We start from the raw sequence: 13,787 nt of genomic DNA on the forward strand, positions 1-13,787 counted from the left end.
ACTCTCGGCTGGTAATCCTAGAATTTCAATGAAATATTTCTGTAGTGTATCTCTAGCCAGAATCCCCAATATCTTGGGGAAACTCAAAAAGCGCAAATTCAATTGCTTTGAAAAATGTTCATGATGTTCAGTTTTCTTATGAACAGAGTTTTTATCTTGAATTAAAGCAGCATTTGTTTTCTGGATATCCTGCACTTTGTTTTCCCATATTGTCCACCTTTGACTCATTCATATGAAGCCTTTGTGGATTAACGTCTCAAAGTTCAGAAAACGTTTTCACCAACAAACTAATATCAGCGGCATAGTTAGATATAGCAGAATCCACAGGCACCAAGACTGTCCATAACGTGTCTAGAGAAACTTCAGCTGGTCTTACCAATGGTTATTGGGGACGGCTCAGGAGAGAAGCAGATGTATCTCCAATTTGGGTGCTTCGCAAAGGGCTACCAAATGGCATCACCTCCTCATTTCTCCCAGAAATATTGACTTCTGGCCGAAGCAAGTCTTCTTCGGCAACGGCCCCTCCAACTATGATAGCAGTTGCGTCATTTTCCTGCGATTGCTTAATACCAGGTACGACCTGGTTGGGGTGGGGGGAAGAGATTCAGGGGGGGATAAGTGTAACATCCAGTGGATCCATCACTCCCACGATAGAAACCGCAACGGAAATCTCACCCCCATTCTCAGTCATAGACTGGCAGATCAAATTGTCCAGTGTGCGCTGACCAGGTAAAACCACAGGCTTGGAGGGATGTTGCCTGGGCTTACCTTTCTGCTTCAGCAGCATTGTGAGGAAATGAAGATTCAGGAAAAGAAACTCTGATACACACAAGGAGCTATCAAACTGCCATCTTAGCTCCACTGACAAATTAAAAAATTGACAAAGGAAATTGTACTTGGCTCTGCCCTTCTTTTTTTTTTCTTTTCGAGCTGTTTTTACCTCTGGAAAAAGGTGCTTTCCCTATACCTCTGTTTTACCTCACCTTGAAGCCAAAAGGAAACAAATGAAAATTTTCTTTTCTTTTTCTACCACCAACCATACTTCAGAGTGGGTTCTGGACTGGTCTGGCAGGACTAAAGGAAAGGAAATTTAACTTTATCTTCTTTGACATCCAAACCAGACTAGTTCCGACATTTGAGATGTACCTAAGCAGTACCTGTCCTGGGTGAATGATGTACTATCTTTCTCCTGAAGATTCAGTTTGCAATATCTCGAACATGAATGTAGAGAGGTCCCTGTAGCTGCCATAAAAATCTCTACAGGTGATACTGACATGAACTCTGCAGAGGATGCCACCTACACTTCTGAATGTACCCTTAGCCCCTCTGGGTCTGGCTTTCTGCTTACCATATAGGTCACTGTTATTGCCTCCCTAATCCAGTGAGCTATGGATGCCTTAGAGGCAACTTCTCCCTTGTGTGCCCCTGTAAAGAATATAAAAAGCCTTCCAGATTTTCTGAAGGCATTGGTAACATTCAGAAAATCTTAAGAGAGCTCTTCTCATGTCCAAGAACCAGAGATCCTTCCTCCGGCCCCCGAGTCCATCTTCCTGAATCTGGGTAAAACCCCCACCTGATTCAAATGGAACTCTGAGACCACTTTCGGAAGGAATGATGGTACTGGTGTAATCTCTTGAAAAAGGAACATAAGAACATGCCATACTGGGTCAGACCAAGGGTCCATCAAGCCCAGCATCCTGTTTCCAACAGTGGCCAATCCAGGCCATAAGAACCTGGCAAGTACCCAAAAACTAAGTCTATTCCATGTTACCATTGCTAATGGCAGTGGCTATTCTCTAAGTAAACTTAATAGCAGGTAATGGACTTCTCCTCCAAGAACAGGTAGGGATCTCTGCAAGATAATGCCTGTGACTCAGATTTTTCTTGCTGAACAGAATGCTACCAATAGCACCATCTTTAAGGTAAGATCTTTTATGAAGGCTTGTGTTAGAGCAGTGATGGCCAACCTTTTGAGCTCAGTGTGTCAAAATTCATAAAAAACCCGAGCATAACTCGGGCAGTGTGTCACTTCTAGAAAAATCCATAATTTTGTGATATTTGTAGCTCTAATCAATAACAAAGTTATAATTTTAATATGTACTGTATTTATTAATAAAGCAAAAACAAATAATTCTTTACCTTACCTGCTTAGTGACTTTTTTGTTGCTGAATTTCATTGGCTAAATCTTCAATTGAAGGTTGGTATTTTGTACACTTCAAGCCCAAGCAAGAGTTACAAACTTCATCTGTCAGTCTGTTTCTTTTATTGGCTCCCATTCATTTTCACACCACTCCCTCCCCATGCCCCAGGCATGCACACATTCATTCTCACACACACAGACCCTCAGGCAGGCACCCATGCACTCACACACATACACCCCCAGGCAGAGTCCCATTCATACACATGCACACACTGAAGGCAGATCCCCCTCTCTTTCTTTTGCCAGAAACCTCTGAACCTCTCTCATTCCTCTGCTGCCACTGTCACTGCTGCCACATGGCTACTGGGGAGGCGCCGATTACTGCTACTAACACTGAAGTCCATTCTGCTGCCTCCTCTGTGCAGGCCCTGTGGGCTTCCACTTTCTCCATGCTGATCTCGTACATTGTGAGATCCGTAGAGAAAGTGCTATTCTTGCACATTCCCAAAGATTACATGTGCCAATCACTAAAAAGTAATCTATATTTTTTTTTTGCCTTTGCTGTCTGATCTTAGTTTTCTAATTGGTTGATCACAGGCTTTTTTTTTTTCCACCTTCCCTTTCTTATTTTTTTTTGCCAATTCCTTTTATATTGTCTTTTTTTCTGTTTCTTTTCTCTCCATCTTCTTCCCTCCGGGGAAGAAGATGGAGAGAATGAGTCAGGTTCTCATTCTCACATGCATTCCTTTCTCTCACACACACACAGGCTCTCACTGCCACATGCTCTCTCATACAATCATTCATACACACAATTTCTCACTGGCACATGCTGTCTGACTTACACACCCAGGCTCTCTCTCACTCACACATGCTCAAGCACAGGCTCTCACTCTCACATGCTCTCTCTCATACAATCATTCATACACACAGTCTCTCACTGGCACATGCTGTCTGACTCTCACACACACAGGCTCTCTCTCACTCCCACATGCTGTCTTGCTCAAGCACAGGCTCTCACTGTCACATGCTCTCTCTCATACAATCATTCATACACAGTCTCTCACTGGCGCATGCTGTCTGACTCTCACACACAGGCTCTCTTTCTCTCTCTCTCTCACATGCTGTCTTGCTCAAGCACATGCTGTCTCAGAAAAAATTCAGGTCCTCACTCTCAAACACAATCTCTCAACTCATCTCATACACACACACACACACACACACACACACACACCCTCTACAGACCCTCAGCCTCTCTCTCACCTCTGGGCCTCCTCTTCGCGGGTCGCCGCAGGATGGGCTCTGCAGCAGCCCTGATCTTCTCGGGCCGTGGTGGCCCTGCTACCGGGCCTCTTCCTCTTCTCGGGCTGCTGCGACTTGGAATTTGCGGCGGCCCGTAAGCACAAGTGCTGCTCCTCTTCTGCACACGCTGATGCTTCTTCTCCTTCCTGCCCACGCGACTCCGGCAACGTTTACTTCCAGGGCCGCACAGGCAGGAAGGAGGAGGAGCATCAGCGCGTTTAAATGCGATCTGTTTCTTCTGGCCGTGGTGACGTGAACCTCACCACGGCTCTGCCTATCGCTGCGCTGAATGAGCCTCCCTGCGCCCGGGGGCATTGGGGAGGGAGGATACTAAAAAACACATTTTAAAGGGTCGGCGCAGATGAAAAAGAAAAGGCTCGGCACAGCCGATAAAAAAAAAAAAAATTCCCGATAGTCCATGAAACGCTGCGCGTGTCAGCAAAAGCATCTCGGCATGTCACCTCTGACACGCGTGTCATAGGTTAGCCATCACTGTCCTAGCCAGATGAAAAAGATGTTGTCTATATAGAGTCGTCAAATGTGTATATTGTTAAACCATGATGAAGGATACAACACTTTTTCCTCAAAATGGGCTACAAAAAGGTTGGCTATATCAAGGGCAACCATGGGCCCCCATCGCAACCCCCTTGATTTGCAAATAACAGTCCTCAAACATGAAATAATTTTGAAAAAGCACCAACTGTAATAAAGACATCAAAAAAGTCATAGGTACTCGATGTGGACATTCTTGTGTCTCCAAAATCTTTTCCATTAATTCGAAAGCTTCCACTTGGGAAATGTTTGTATATAACGTTTCGACATCAAATGTTGCTAAAATGCAATCCTTAGGAAAAGGTGGAAGAGATTGTAGCAAAGCCAATGTCTGAGTGGTATCCTGTACAAATGAAGCTGTATGTTGCACAAAGGGCTTCAAAAAATAATCCAAAAAAATGTGATAATGGTTCCAAGATGGACCCTCTGCTGGCTACAATCGGACGCCCTGGAGGAGATCTAAGATTCTTGTGGATTTTAGGTAAAGTGTATAATATCGGGCACACCGGATGATCTATCTTCAGTGCTCATATCTCCCTATTTGAGAGAAAACCATCTTTTATACTTAGATCGAAAATCTCTCCAATCCGTTTTTGTAGTTCTAAAGTCGGATCCCCTGGCAATAGCTGATAATATGTTGTATCTTTTAATTGACCAAGGATCTCTTGTATGTAATCATTTCTATTCTGTATAACAATTGCACCCCCCTTATCGGTGGCTTTCACCACTATATCGCAGTTTTCAGATAGCTCTTTAATAGCCTGTTGTTGTGCCTTCGACCATTCCTGTGATGCAAATCTCCATTTGAAATCCTGAACATGTTCTAAAATTCTCTAGATCTCGTAAAGCTAACTGCATGAATGTCGCAATTACAGGATCCACTGGTCCAGGGGGTATCCAACCCGATTTAGGAACAATAATAGACTGATCATTCCCCAACTTGTCACCAAAATATACTTTAATCTGAAGGGACCGAAAAAAACGAAAAAGATCAATTCTAGTTTGAAAAGAATTGCACGGACTTTCAGGAACATAGGACAGTCCTTTATCCAGAGCCCTCAATGTTCAGTCAATGTGACATCAGTTAAATTTGCTATTGCTGTTGACTTCGAAACTGTGCTCGTGTTATCGGTCCAGTTTGCGCTAATTACAAACTGTACTCATGAAGGTCCTACAAAGAGACATAACTCATATAATTCATAAAAAAGATAAATAATTAAGAAAAATAAGGGATAACTGAGGAATAGTTGGTTATTTTTTGGAATTGATATCATATATCATCATATTATGTCACTGTTGCATGATATAGCAGAAGATTTCCTCCCCCTATGGAAATAAGCTGCTTTGCATATATTTCCATGTAAAAAAATTGCCTAATTTTGTAAACCGTTGTGATGGCGAAACCGAATGATGGTATATAAAACTCGATAAATAAATAAATAATGCATTCAAAGCGACTTACGCATAGCAATCCAATGTTATTTTACCACGTGTGACAGAGGTGTAGTTAGTTTTCCTGAGGAAACATCAAGCTGCTAATGCAGGTCCCTGATGCTCCCACAGGAAAATTAAAGGGCCAAGGTACCCAATACATTCACCCCCAAAAGGCCAAAAAAGATAAAACCAGCTCAAGGATCAATGTCAACTCCTGCTGCCTATCGAAGTGGCACCGGCCCCTTGTAATGAAAAAACAAACTTATGCTACATGCGTGGCCATAGCCCTTTCCCTCTCTCCACCTTCAAGGCCAAAAAGCCTCATTGAAACAAGATAGTCCCCCCCATCCTCACCCCTATCATCCCTTCCAAATGTTATAAAATCCCTAGTGTCCCCCAACCCCAAAAAAATAGTAACCTGGTGGACTAGGGGGGACAGATGGACCCCCATCCCTACACCTTGAAAAGCTGCCTTCAATAGTCTTGGGGGCCTAGGGTGCCCCCTAGCCCCAGGCAGCGCCTAGGCCATGTGGCCTAGGTCCGATCATTGGACCTTGCTCATCACATTATAGGGGCAAGGTCATGGCGCCATTTTGAAAAAAGGGGCAGACTGGGCCAGTGTCTGGATCTAGGGGGCACCCCAGGCCCCCAGTTGGCTATCAAATACATCTTTTCAAGTTACAGGGGCTAGGGGTGGGGATCCACCTGCCCCCCCCCCCAGAGTACTATTTTTTGTGGTTGGGGGGCAATAGACACCAGGGATTTTATAATATTTGGAAAGGGGTGCAGGGATGGGCAGGGGGAGGTGGGGGGGACGGGACGACTGGGGTTTACCCTGTATCAATGAGGCTTTTTGTCTTTGAAGACAAGAGGAAGGAGAGAAAGGGCCATCACCACATGCGAAGCATAAGGGTTTTTTTTTTTTTATTATGGGGAGGGGGCACTGCTGTATCAACAGATGGAGGGGGGGACAGGGAAGCAAGGGGTAATTTTTCTTCATTATGGGAAGGATGTTTTTTGGGCCTATGGCCCTTTTAAGTGATGGCAGCCCCAGCCATGCTGGGCCACTATTGCGCAGGAAGGACCCTTACCGTGGTGCACTTTTTTGCCACAATAAAAAAAAAAAATCACGCTATGAATTTTCATAAATTCTTCTGATAAGCCTGTACCCCCCATTGTCCCAGATCTTTGAGGGTCAGGGAGTTCCTTGCCGCTAAACCACATCTGTTCCGATGCCTCGGAGGAGTACCTCGACCTGCCCACAGCTGCTATGTTTGTCTCCAGCAATGCTGAGAATAAACTGACTGACCCACCTCTCTGCTCTTGCTGTACCATGTGGTTTGTTTCCTCTCCATCTCCTGGTAGCGGCCTTGCCATCACACTTCTTACAAAAAGAGCCTGCTACTGAAGCTGTGCGCTTGGGCCTGCACTGTATGCACTTGTGTCCCCTCTTCATACCTTGTTGTTGGATGATCGCGGTGCTTCACCTGAGGCTGCCAAACATTGGAGGAAGTCAAGCCTGCACTTGCCTGCTTTCTGGGGGAGGATGGGCTGAGTCTATGCGCAGGGCCTGACCACACTGGCATCTCTGCTGCTGCCTTTTTTTTTTTTTTTTAAGGAAAGGCACCCAAGCTTTAACCAGTGTGGGAAATACAGGAGTACTGAACCCTGTGGGAGAAAGAGCAGTCAGTTGTGGCTGTCGTCCAATTGCTGCCGCCTGACTCAGTCCTGAACTTGTATAGGGGAAATCAACCTGGAATCAGCTGTTGCCCCTAAAATCTACCGCTGAATTTCTCTCCTGCTGTGCCAGGTTACCTATCATCTACCGGAGGGAGAGAACTACTGATGCCTTCTCTGATACACCATATATATATGATATATCCTGGATGAATGTCGGTATATATAAAAATTATAAATAAATAAATAAATAAATAAATACATACATACATACATACATACATACACACACCAGCCTGCATAAGAAGGGGACATCAGGATAAAGAACTTGTCTTCTGCCTACATCTGCTGGTAGAAGGGACAAACCCAATTGTCTGCACTGGTCTGGCTTAGACAACAAGGAAATAAAGTTTAAAAAATATATCAGTTTATACCTAACAATCTGTTGTGCTAAAGCCAAATGCTCTACAGGGCTTAGCCAGCTTTCAGTCACAGCTGAGACTAACCCAGACATGAGGCGATCTGAGCCAGTTTCTCGTTTTCCACTGCCACTGTCCTATCATAGAATGGTTTGTAAGTATGTTTTTGGACAATGCCCTAAAAAGATCAATTAGACTGTAAACAAAATACTTTAAATCCTTAAATTTCTCTATGCGATGTCTCATTCTTAGGCATGGTAATGGACCATCTCACTGACTGTGATAGGATAATCATCAATCTGGCAAAAGAACTCAAGGTTGGGAAAGTCCTGTCTTTTAATAATTCAATATTAGTGCATACATGCCAAATAATAATGCATACCAGGTATGTGCAGTTTCTATTGTGGTAACAGCTGGGTTGGGGCTTGTAACTTTGCCTCAAGCACTAAAGCCTTCCAAACAATTTGTAGTCAGTTAATCTATGAGGGACACCAATACTTAAAATAACATGTTAAAAGTTCCCATAATGCAAAACATAATAAATGTAAAACTCACAGCAGTATGGTCTGCTACTTAATATAGTATCATCGGCTTGTACCAATTACTGTAATTTATATGTAAGTGCCTGGGGCTTATAGAATCCAACTTTCCACCTACACTGCTGGAGATTCATCCGAAATTCTTCATATTTAGGTCATCTCTCCTCACAGTAATTGGAAACATAAATGCATAATTATCATTTTTTCCATACACAATCATACAACCCAGGGAAGTTACATTCAGTGTAAGAACGTCAGCTCATTGAAAGTAATCTATAAAGGTACACATAGCATAACTTCTTATAAGCCTTATGCGTGATCACATTCACAAGAAGACTTTTCCATCCCCAGAGGGAGAATGTGGCAAAAGTATAAGCTAGCGAGCAGAAACTACTGCACCTTTAGCCTCGCCGCTCACACTGCTGACCATTTTCTCAAGATACTATAAAAGTGCTGATATATCAAATGTTTGTTTTGGCTGTCCCTTATGAAACACATTCACAAGGAACATTAGCCTTTCTAGCCAACTTATGATTATGTTTCATCAATAAAGTTCGAATCAAAAAGAGTCATATAACAACTAAGCGATGCTAATAACATCAGATACATGGATGAAACTAGTCAGCCCCTATTGTAGGCGGTTTCATCTTCTTAGAAAGTCTCTGCTGGCACAGTTATCATCTGCTTTGATGAAGACATCCAGAAAATTATCAGAAATGAGGCAAAATACTATTTCCAAACCAATCTGATAAAATATGTCCCTCTCCAACTCACATTCACGAGGAGAGGAGCGGATTCGTTCGGCTGGACAGACACATAGTGACCGTGGTCCTCATTGATACTGTGCCGGTCAGACTGCATAGTGATAGCGGCAGAACTGAAAGGATCCTACTGACTGCAAACATCCAACACTAGCCGACGAGATCCCAGCACTGCTGAAGTTTCCCGTAGGAAAGATCTCCGGTGACCGATGCACCTTCTCCCCACCCCCCGGCAGCAATCTCAGGGCACCAGACAGCTGACTCCGACTCTGCATCAGCCGATCAGCTAAGGTCCCGCCGCTACTTCCTGTTTCTGCCCTTGGAGCTTAGCACGTGAGAACAGGGGCGCTGACAGCCAATCGCCGCCTGGCGCGGGATGATGACGGTGACAGTGCTGGGCTTGAGCACGCCGTGCAGGGCGTTGCGTTTTACCGGGGCTTCGCTTGGGATTCGGAGTATGAGGTAAGAGAGTCGGCTTCCTGCTTTTCTCTCTCGATAAGGGGCGGTGGATTGAGCTCTTTTTTTTCTTGGGGAAAGATGCAGGTTCCTGGTGCTTCTATTACTAAAACTTGTAATTGTTGCCCCTCTTCCCCCATCCGTTTTAGTCATGCTCTGTCTTGGTCTTCACTACATTTGTCCCTTAAGTTCTTCTCTTTGCCTCTCTCTCTCTAGCTTTACTTTGCATCTCAGGCACTGTTTGAGGTTCTGCATCTCTCTCTTCATCTTAGACCTGAAACCCTTTGAATATGCTTAAAACTGAAACCTTTCAAGACCTGCAGGATCCCTCGTTAAAGGTTTTTGGTTCTTTGGAAAGATGAGGTGTGTCAAGGGAGAACTGCTATAGAACAAGAAAGGGCATAGGCTGCTGTGAAGGAAAGGAGTACTGGGCACGTCCCCATAAAGTACAACGTGAAATATGGGTGTCATGGCAGATAATTGTAAGGTTTTTAGCTTAAGACGCCAGTCCAAAGGCAAAAATATTAGCCAGACGCTTACTCAGAAAATGTTTAATAAATCAGAAACCACAGACCTAAGTAGAGTCCAAAGCCTAAGTTTTGGTTAGTGAGACAATCGTCATCATGATAATATAAACAGTATCAGTTTATCTTCTTACTTTGGGTGTATATATACCTTGAAAAGAAACCCACCAATTTTTGCTAGTAATCAGTACAGACTGCCTCTACATGCAGCCACCTCTGGGATGAAATCTGTTCATTTTTCTTCAGTTCTGTGTGTGACTGCTTCAAAAGAAGGAACAATGCTCCTATATATCAGAGCCTGGGCTAACAAATTCCTTTTACCTTTATTTAAAACAAAAAATGAAAACCGCATGCAGTTAAAGCAGCAGTGCTCGTAAACACTGCTGATTCATTTTGTAGTAAAAATACAATCTTTTATGTTCTGATATGTATTCCATTTCTGAGAAGATTAATACCGAAGGTTTTGGAAAGCACCTTTAATTTTGCCATCATTATGAATCTTCAGTAATCTAAATGCTGTTAAATGGACCTTCTTAGAATCTCATGCAACAGCATGAACAACTGAATCCAGGAAAGGTTTTCAAAACTGTGGGCATGGCTATAGTAAAAGGTGCACATCTCATATTAACTAAAAAAAATTAAACCATATGAGAGAAATATTAAAGACAAAATAATGTAACAATAGAAGCAAACATACTTTGAAGAGTCTAGATATTCAGTAAAATGTCAATATAAATCTTTTCTGTTGCATCATAAGAAATGTAAATGAATCTGTTTTTGAGAGTCTGTGGTCCCATAATTATATTACAGCAGCCAACAATATGGCAAGTAGCAATCTCAAAATATTTTTTGTGGGACTTTAATACTTAGAAAATTGTCTCTTGTTTCAAAGACTTATAGCAGGACTTCCCAAATTGTGGGTCAGGACCCCAAATGGGATCACAAAACCTTCAACTGGGGTCACAAATGCCTCAAACAGCAGCACTCTTCAGGTGCCAGCAGCATTAATAGTGGAAGTCAGCATGGGGCCTTTGAACAAGCAAGTTCTGACAGGCACAGCCCTTGCATTAGTTTTTGTGGCTGAGTTTGCATGGGCCGGGGAAGACTTCCATTCTCATCTACCATTGACCCTAACCAGGAGGAAAATGTTGCTCCTGTTATCAGCCTGTTCTCTGTTCCATCAGTTGTCATCCACCTTTGGGCCAGGGGCCCAAAGGAAAAGGTGCTGACCCTTTCCAGGGGGATGTTTGGAGGGGAGGCCATTTGAAGGGAAGGATTGACAGAAGATCAGCTAGAAGAAATGAGAGGAGCTGGGGGGAGATGAGGCTGGGAAGGGAGAGAGAGAGAGGGGATGAGGGATGACAGAGGATCAGTTGGGGGTTATAAAAAGGGCGTAGGGTGATACAAAAATGGATGAGGGGGAGAGGGATTGGGGAGGTGAAGAGCTGGGAGATGCTAAAGGAGCAGAGGTTGCAAGGGGTCTGCTAGAGGAGGGGAGTGTTTAAAAGAGGAGGTTCATTGTAGGAGTAGCGTTTGGGAGAAAATATTGACTGCAGAGTGTGGAGGTTGGGACAGGGGATAGCCTGGAGTTTGGGGAGGGTGGCAGTGGATTGATTGGAGGTGGCTTGTACCCCTGCTAATTTGTTTTAGCCATCCTCTAGGATCATGTAAATTTTCAAGTGCTAAAATGGGGGCACATTGGCAAAACATTTGGGAAGCTCTGACTTATAGGAAGGATGTAGGATTCTGGGGAGTTAGATTCCTATAGATCAGAGAAGTGAGTGGAGCTGGGTGTTGAATGGCCACCACTCTTTCTCATGTGAATTTTATATTAATTGTTGATTTAAGTAGCAGTTACTGCTGAGAATTAGTACTGCATCTCTTTGTAACCTTACTTGCTTCTCTATTCAAGAGGTTTGCCTTTATTCATTAAAAGGATTTGTTAGGAAAAACAGTTGTCAACTTTTGTTTTAATGTTTTGTATGCAAGAGATGCTTCTGAATGACCGACTGTACAATAAATGACATCAAAATACTGACAGACTGAATGATGATTCTTCTGGTAGGTTACAGCTGTGGCACCTCTATGGATCCTGTGTTCAGCTGCTGAAAGCACAGAGCAATAGAACTGCATCAACCACAACACTTCTTGTGCTTCAAGCAGAAGGGACACAAGATTTTTACAGAACGCTTAGGCATTGTAAGGTATTTCATAGACACAGGTTCACAACCATGCCAGACATGCTGGAGGATAAAAGTGACTCGGAGCTGTATTCACCGAATTCACAAGTCCGTGGCATGACCACGCTTGACAGGGCTGCATTCAAAAGAACTATTTCTGTTCCAGTTCTCCAGGTGAAAAAAGAAAAAATAAATAAGTTGGTGAAATATCTAAAAAACCGAATGATAAAACGACCAGGTCTGAAAAGAGTGCTTGAGGATTTAACAGATGAAGGCAATAAACTGGTTCTTTTGGATCCTCACCAGATATCATCTGATGAGTCATTTGATAAATCTGACCATGCTATTTTAAAGCAGTTTCAAATCAGCCCTTGCGTTTCCAAGTATGATTTGGAGTTAACATATGAGAATTTCAAGACTGAGGAAATCTTACGAGCAGTTTTACCAGAAGGCCAAGACGTGACTTCAGCATTCAGCAGAGTTGGACACATCGCTCATATGAACCTTAGAGATCATCAACTGCCATTCAAAACTTTGATTGGTAAGTATTGTAGTTCGGGGCTAACCGTCCATATAGAGTTGCTCTTTTCAGGCTTGGGGCCAAAAGTTCTTGTTGTAGGTAAATAAGTTTCTATAATAAGGAATTAAGAACTTAAACCGCAGTTTGACTTGAGTTGCTTTAATCCAGTTCTGATCATAGTTCAACATACCAGGCTCAGCAGCACATACGTTATGAGTGACATTTTTGAATTGTGATGCAGATTATTTTGGCCCATTTCCAACTAAAATATAATAGAAATGGCAAGTTTTAACTACATTTTGCATTATGTTTCATTTATTGATGAGCAGTCCTCTGTAGATCTGATTGTATCATGCCAATTTGAAAAGGCATCTAACAGAATCTGCTTTACAAATAATGCAAAACACTGTTTAGGTTGCAAGGCAGATTTAAAAAAAAAAAAAAAATGTGATCAGCTGTAGATAAAGAAATGGATAGTCCAGTCACTAATTTTCTATTTTTACATCTGCTACATTCCAGATTTAAAGAGATTTTAACCACTGCAAAATGACAGCTCTGTGCGTGCAGAGCACTAAACCCACTATAGAGTCTGTTAAACTTTTTTTAAATGCAAATTTTGCATACACCAAGAGTACATATGGGCCGATAGAGTAAAAGTCGCGGGAGAGCGCCCGCTCTCCCGGCACGCACACAGGCCGCTCTCCTGTGCGCGCGATTTAGTATCAGCCTGCATACAAATGAGGGCCCACAGTAAAAAGAGGCGCTAGGGACACTAGCGCGTCCCTAGCGCCTCTTTTTGACAGGAGCAGCGGCTGTCAGCGAGTTTGACAGCCAACGCTCAGTTTTGCCGGCATCCGTTCTCAAACTCGCTGATAGCCACGGGTTCGGAAACTGAACGCCGGCAAAATTGAGCATCCAGTTTTCAAGCCGCAGGCCGATTTTAAATGTTTTTTATTTTTAATTATTTTTAACTTTTGGGGGTGTACAGAAAAGCAGTTTTTACTGCTTTTCGGTGCACTTTCCTGGTGCCGGCAGAAATTAACGCCTACCTTTGGGTAGGTGCTAATTTCTGAAAGTAAAACATGGGGCTTGGCTGCACATTTTACTTACTGAATCGCGCGGGAATACCTAATAGCGCCCGCAACATGCATTTGCATGTTGCGGGCGCTATTAGTTTCGGGGGGGGGGGGGGGGGGGTTGGCTGTGCGTCTTCGATGCGCTATTACCCCTTACTGAATAAGGGGTAAAGCTAGCGCGTCAAATGCGGGTTAACAGTGTGCTCCGC

The 13,787-nt window shown here is 43.3% G+C and overlaps 2 protein-coding genes across 4 annotated transcripts in view; one reads left to right on the top strand and one right to left on the bottom strand.

Annotated features, from left to right (window-relative positions):
- Positions 1-8,971, bottom strand: part of SLC38A6 (solute carrier family 38 member 6) — a 117,133-nt gene extending 108,162 nt beyond the window's left edge. For all 3 annotated transcript variants that reach the window (XM_029598158.1, XM_029598157.1, XM_029598160.1), the window contains exon 1: positions 8,836-8,971. In XM_029598158.1, coding sequence (XP_029454018.1) covers positions 8,836-8,922 — 87 coding nt within the window. In that variant the 5' untranslated portion in view covers positions 8,923-8,971. The remainder of the gene's footprint in view (positions 1-8,835) is intronic.
- A 135-nt stretch (positions 8,972-9,106) lies between these two features.
- TRMT5 (tRNA methyltransferase 5) overlaps positions 9,107-13,787 on the top strand; it is a 28,556-nt gene continuing 23,875 nt past the window's right edge. The window contains exons 1-2 of the mRNA XM_029598156.1: positions 9,107-9,284; positions 11,868-12,523. Of these exons, the coding sequence (XP_029454016.1) occupies positions 9,199-9,284; positions 11,868-12,523 (742 nt within the window). The 5' untranslated portion in view covers positions 9,107-9,198. The remainder of the gene's footprint in view (positions 9,285-11,867; positions 12,524-13,787) is intronic.

This window comes from Rhinatrema bivittatum, chromosome 4, assembly GCF_901001135.1.
Source record: "Rhinatrema bivittatum chromosome 4, aRhiBiv1.1, whole genome shotgun sequence".
NCBI lineage: Eukaryota > Metazoa > Chordata > Amphibia > Gymnophiona > Rhinatrematidae > Rhinatrema > Rhinatrema bivittatum.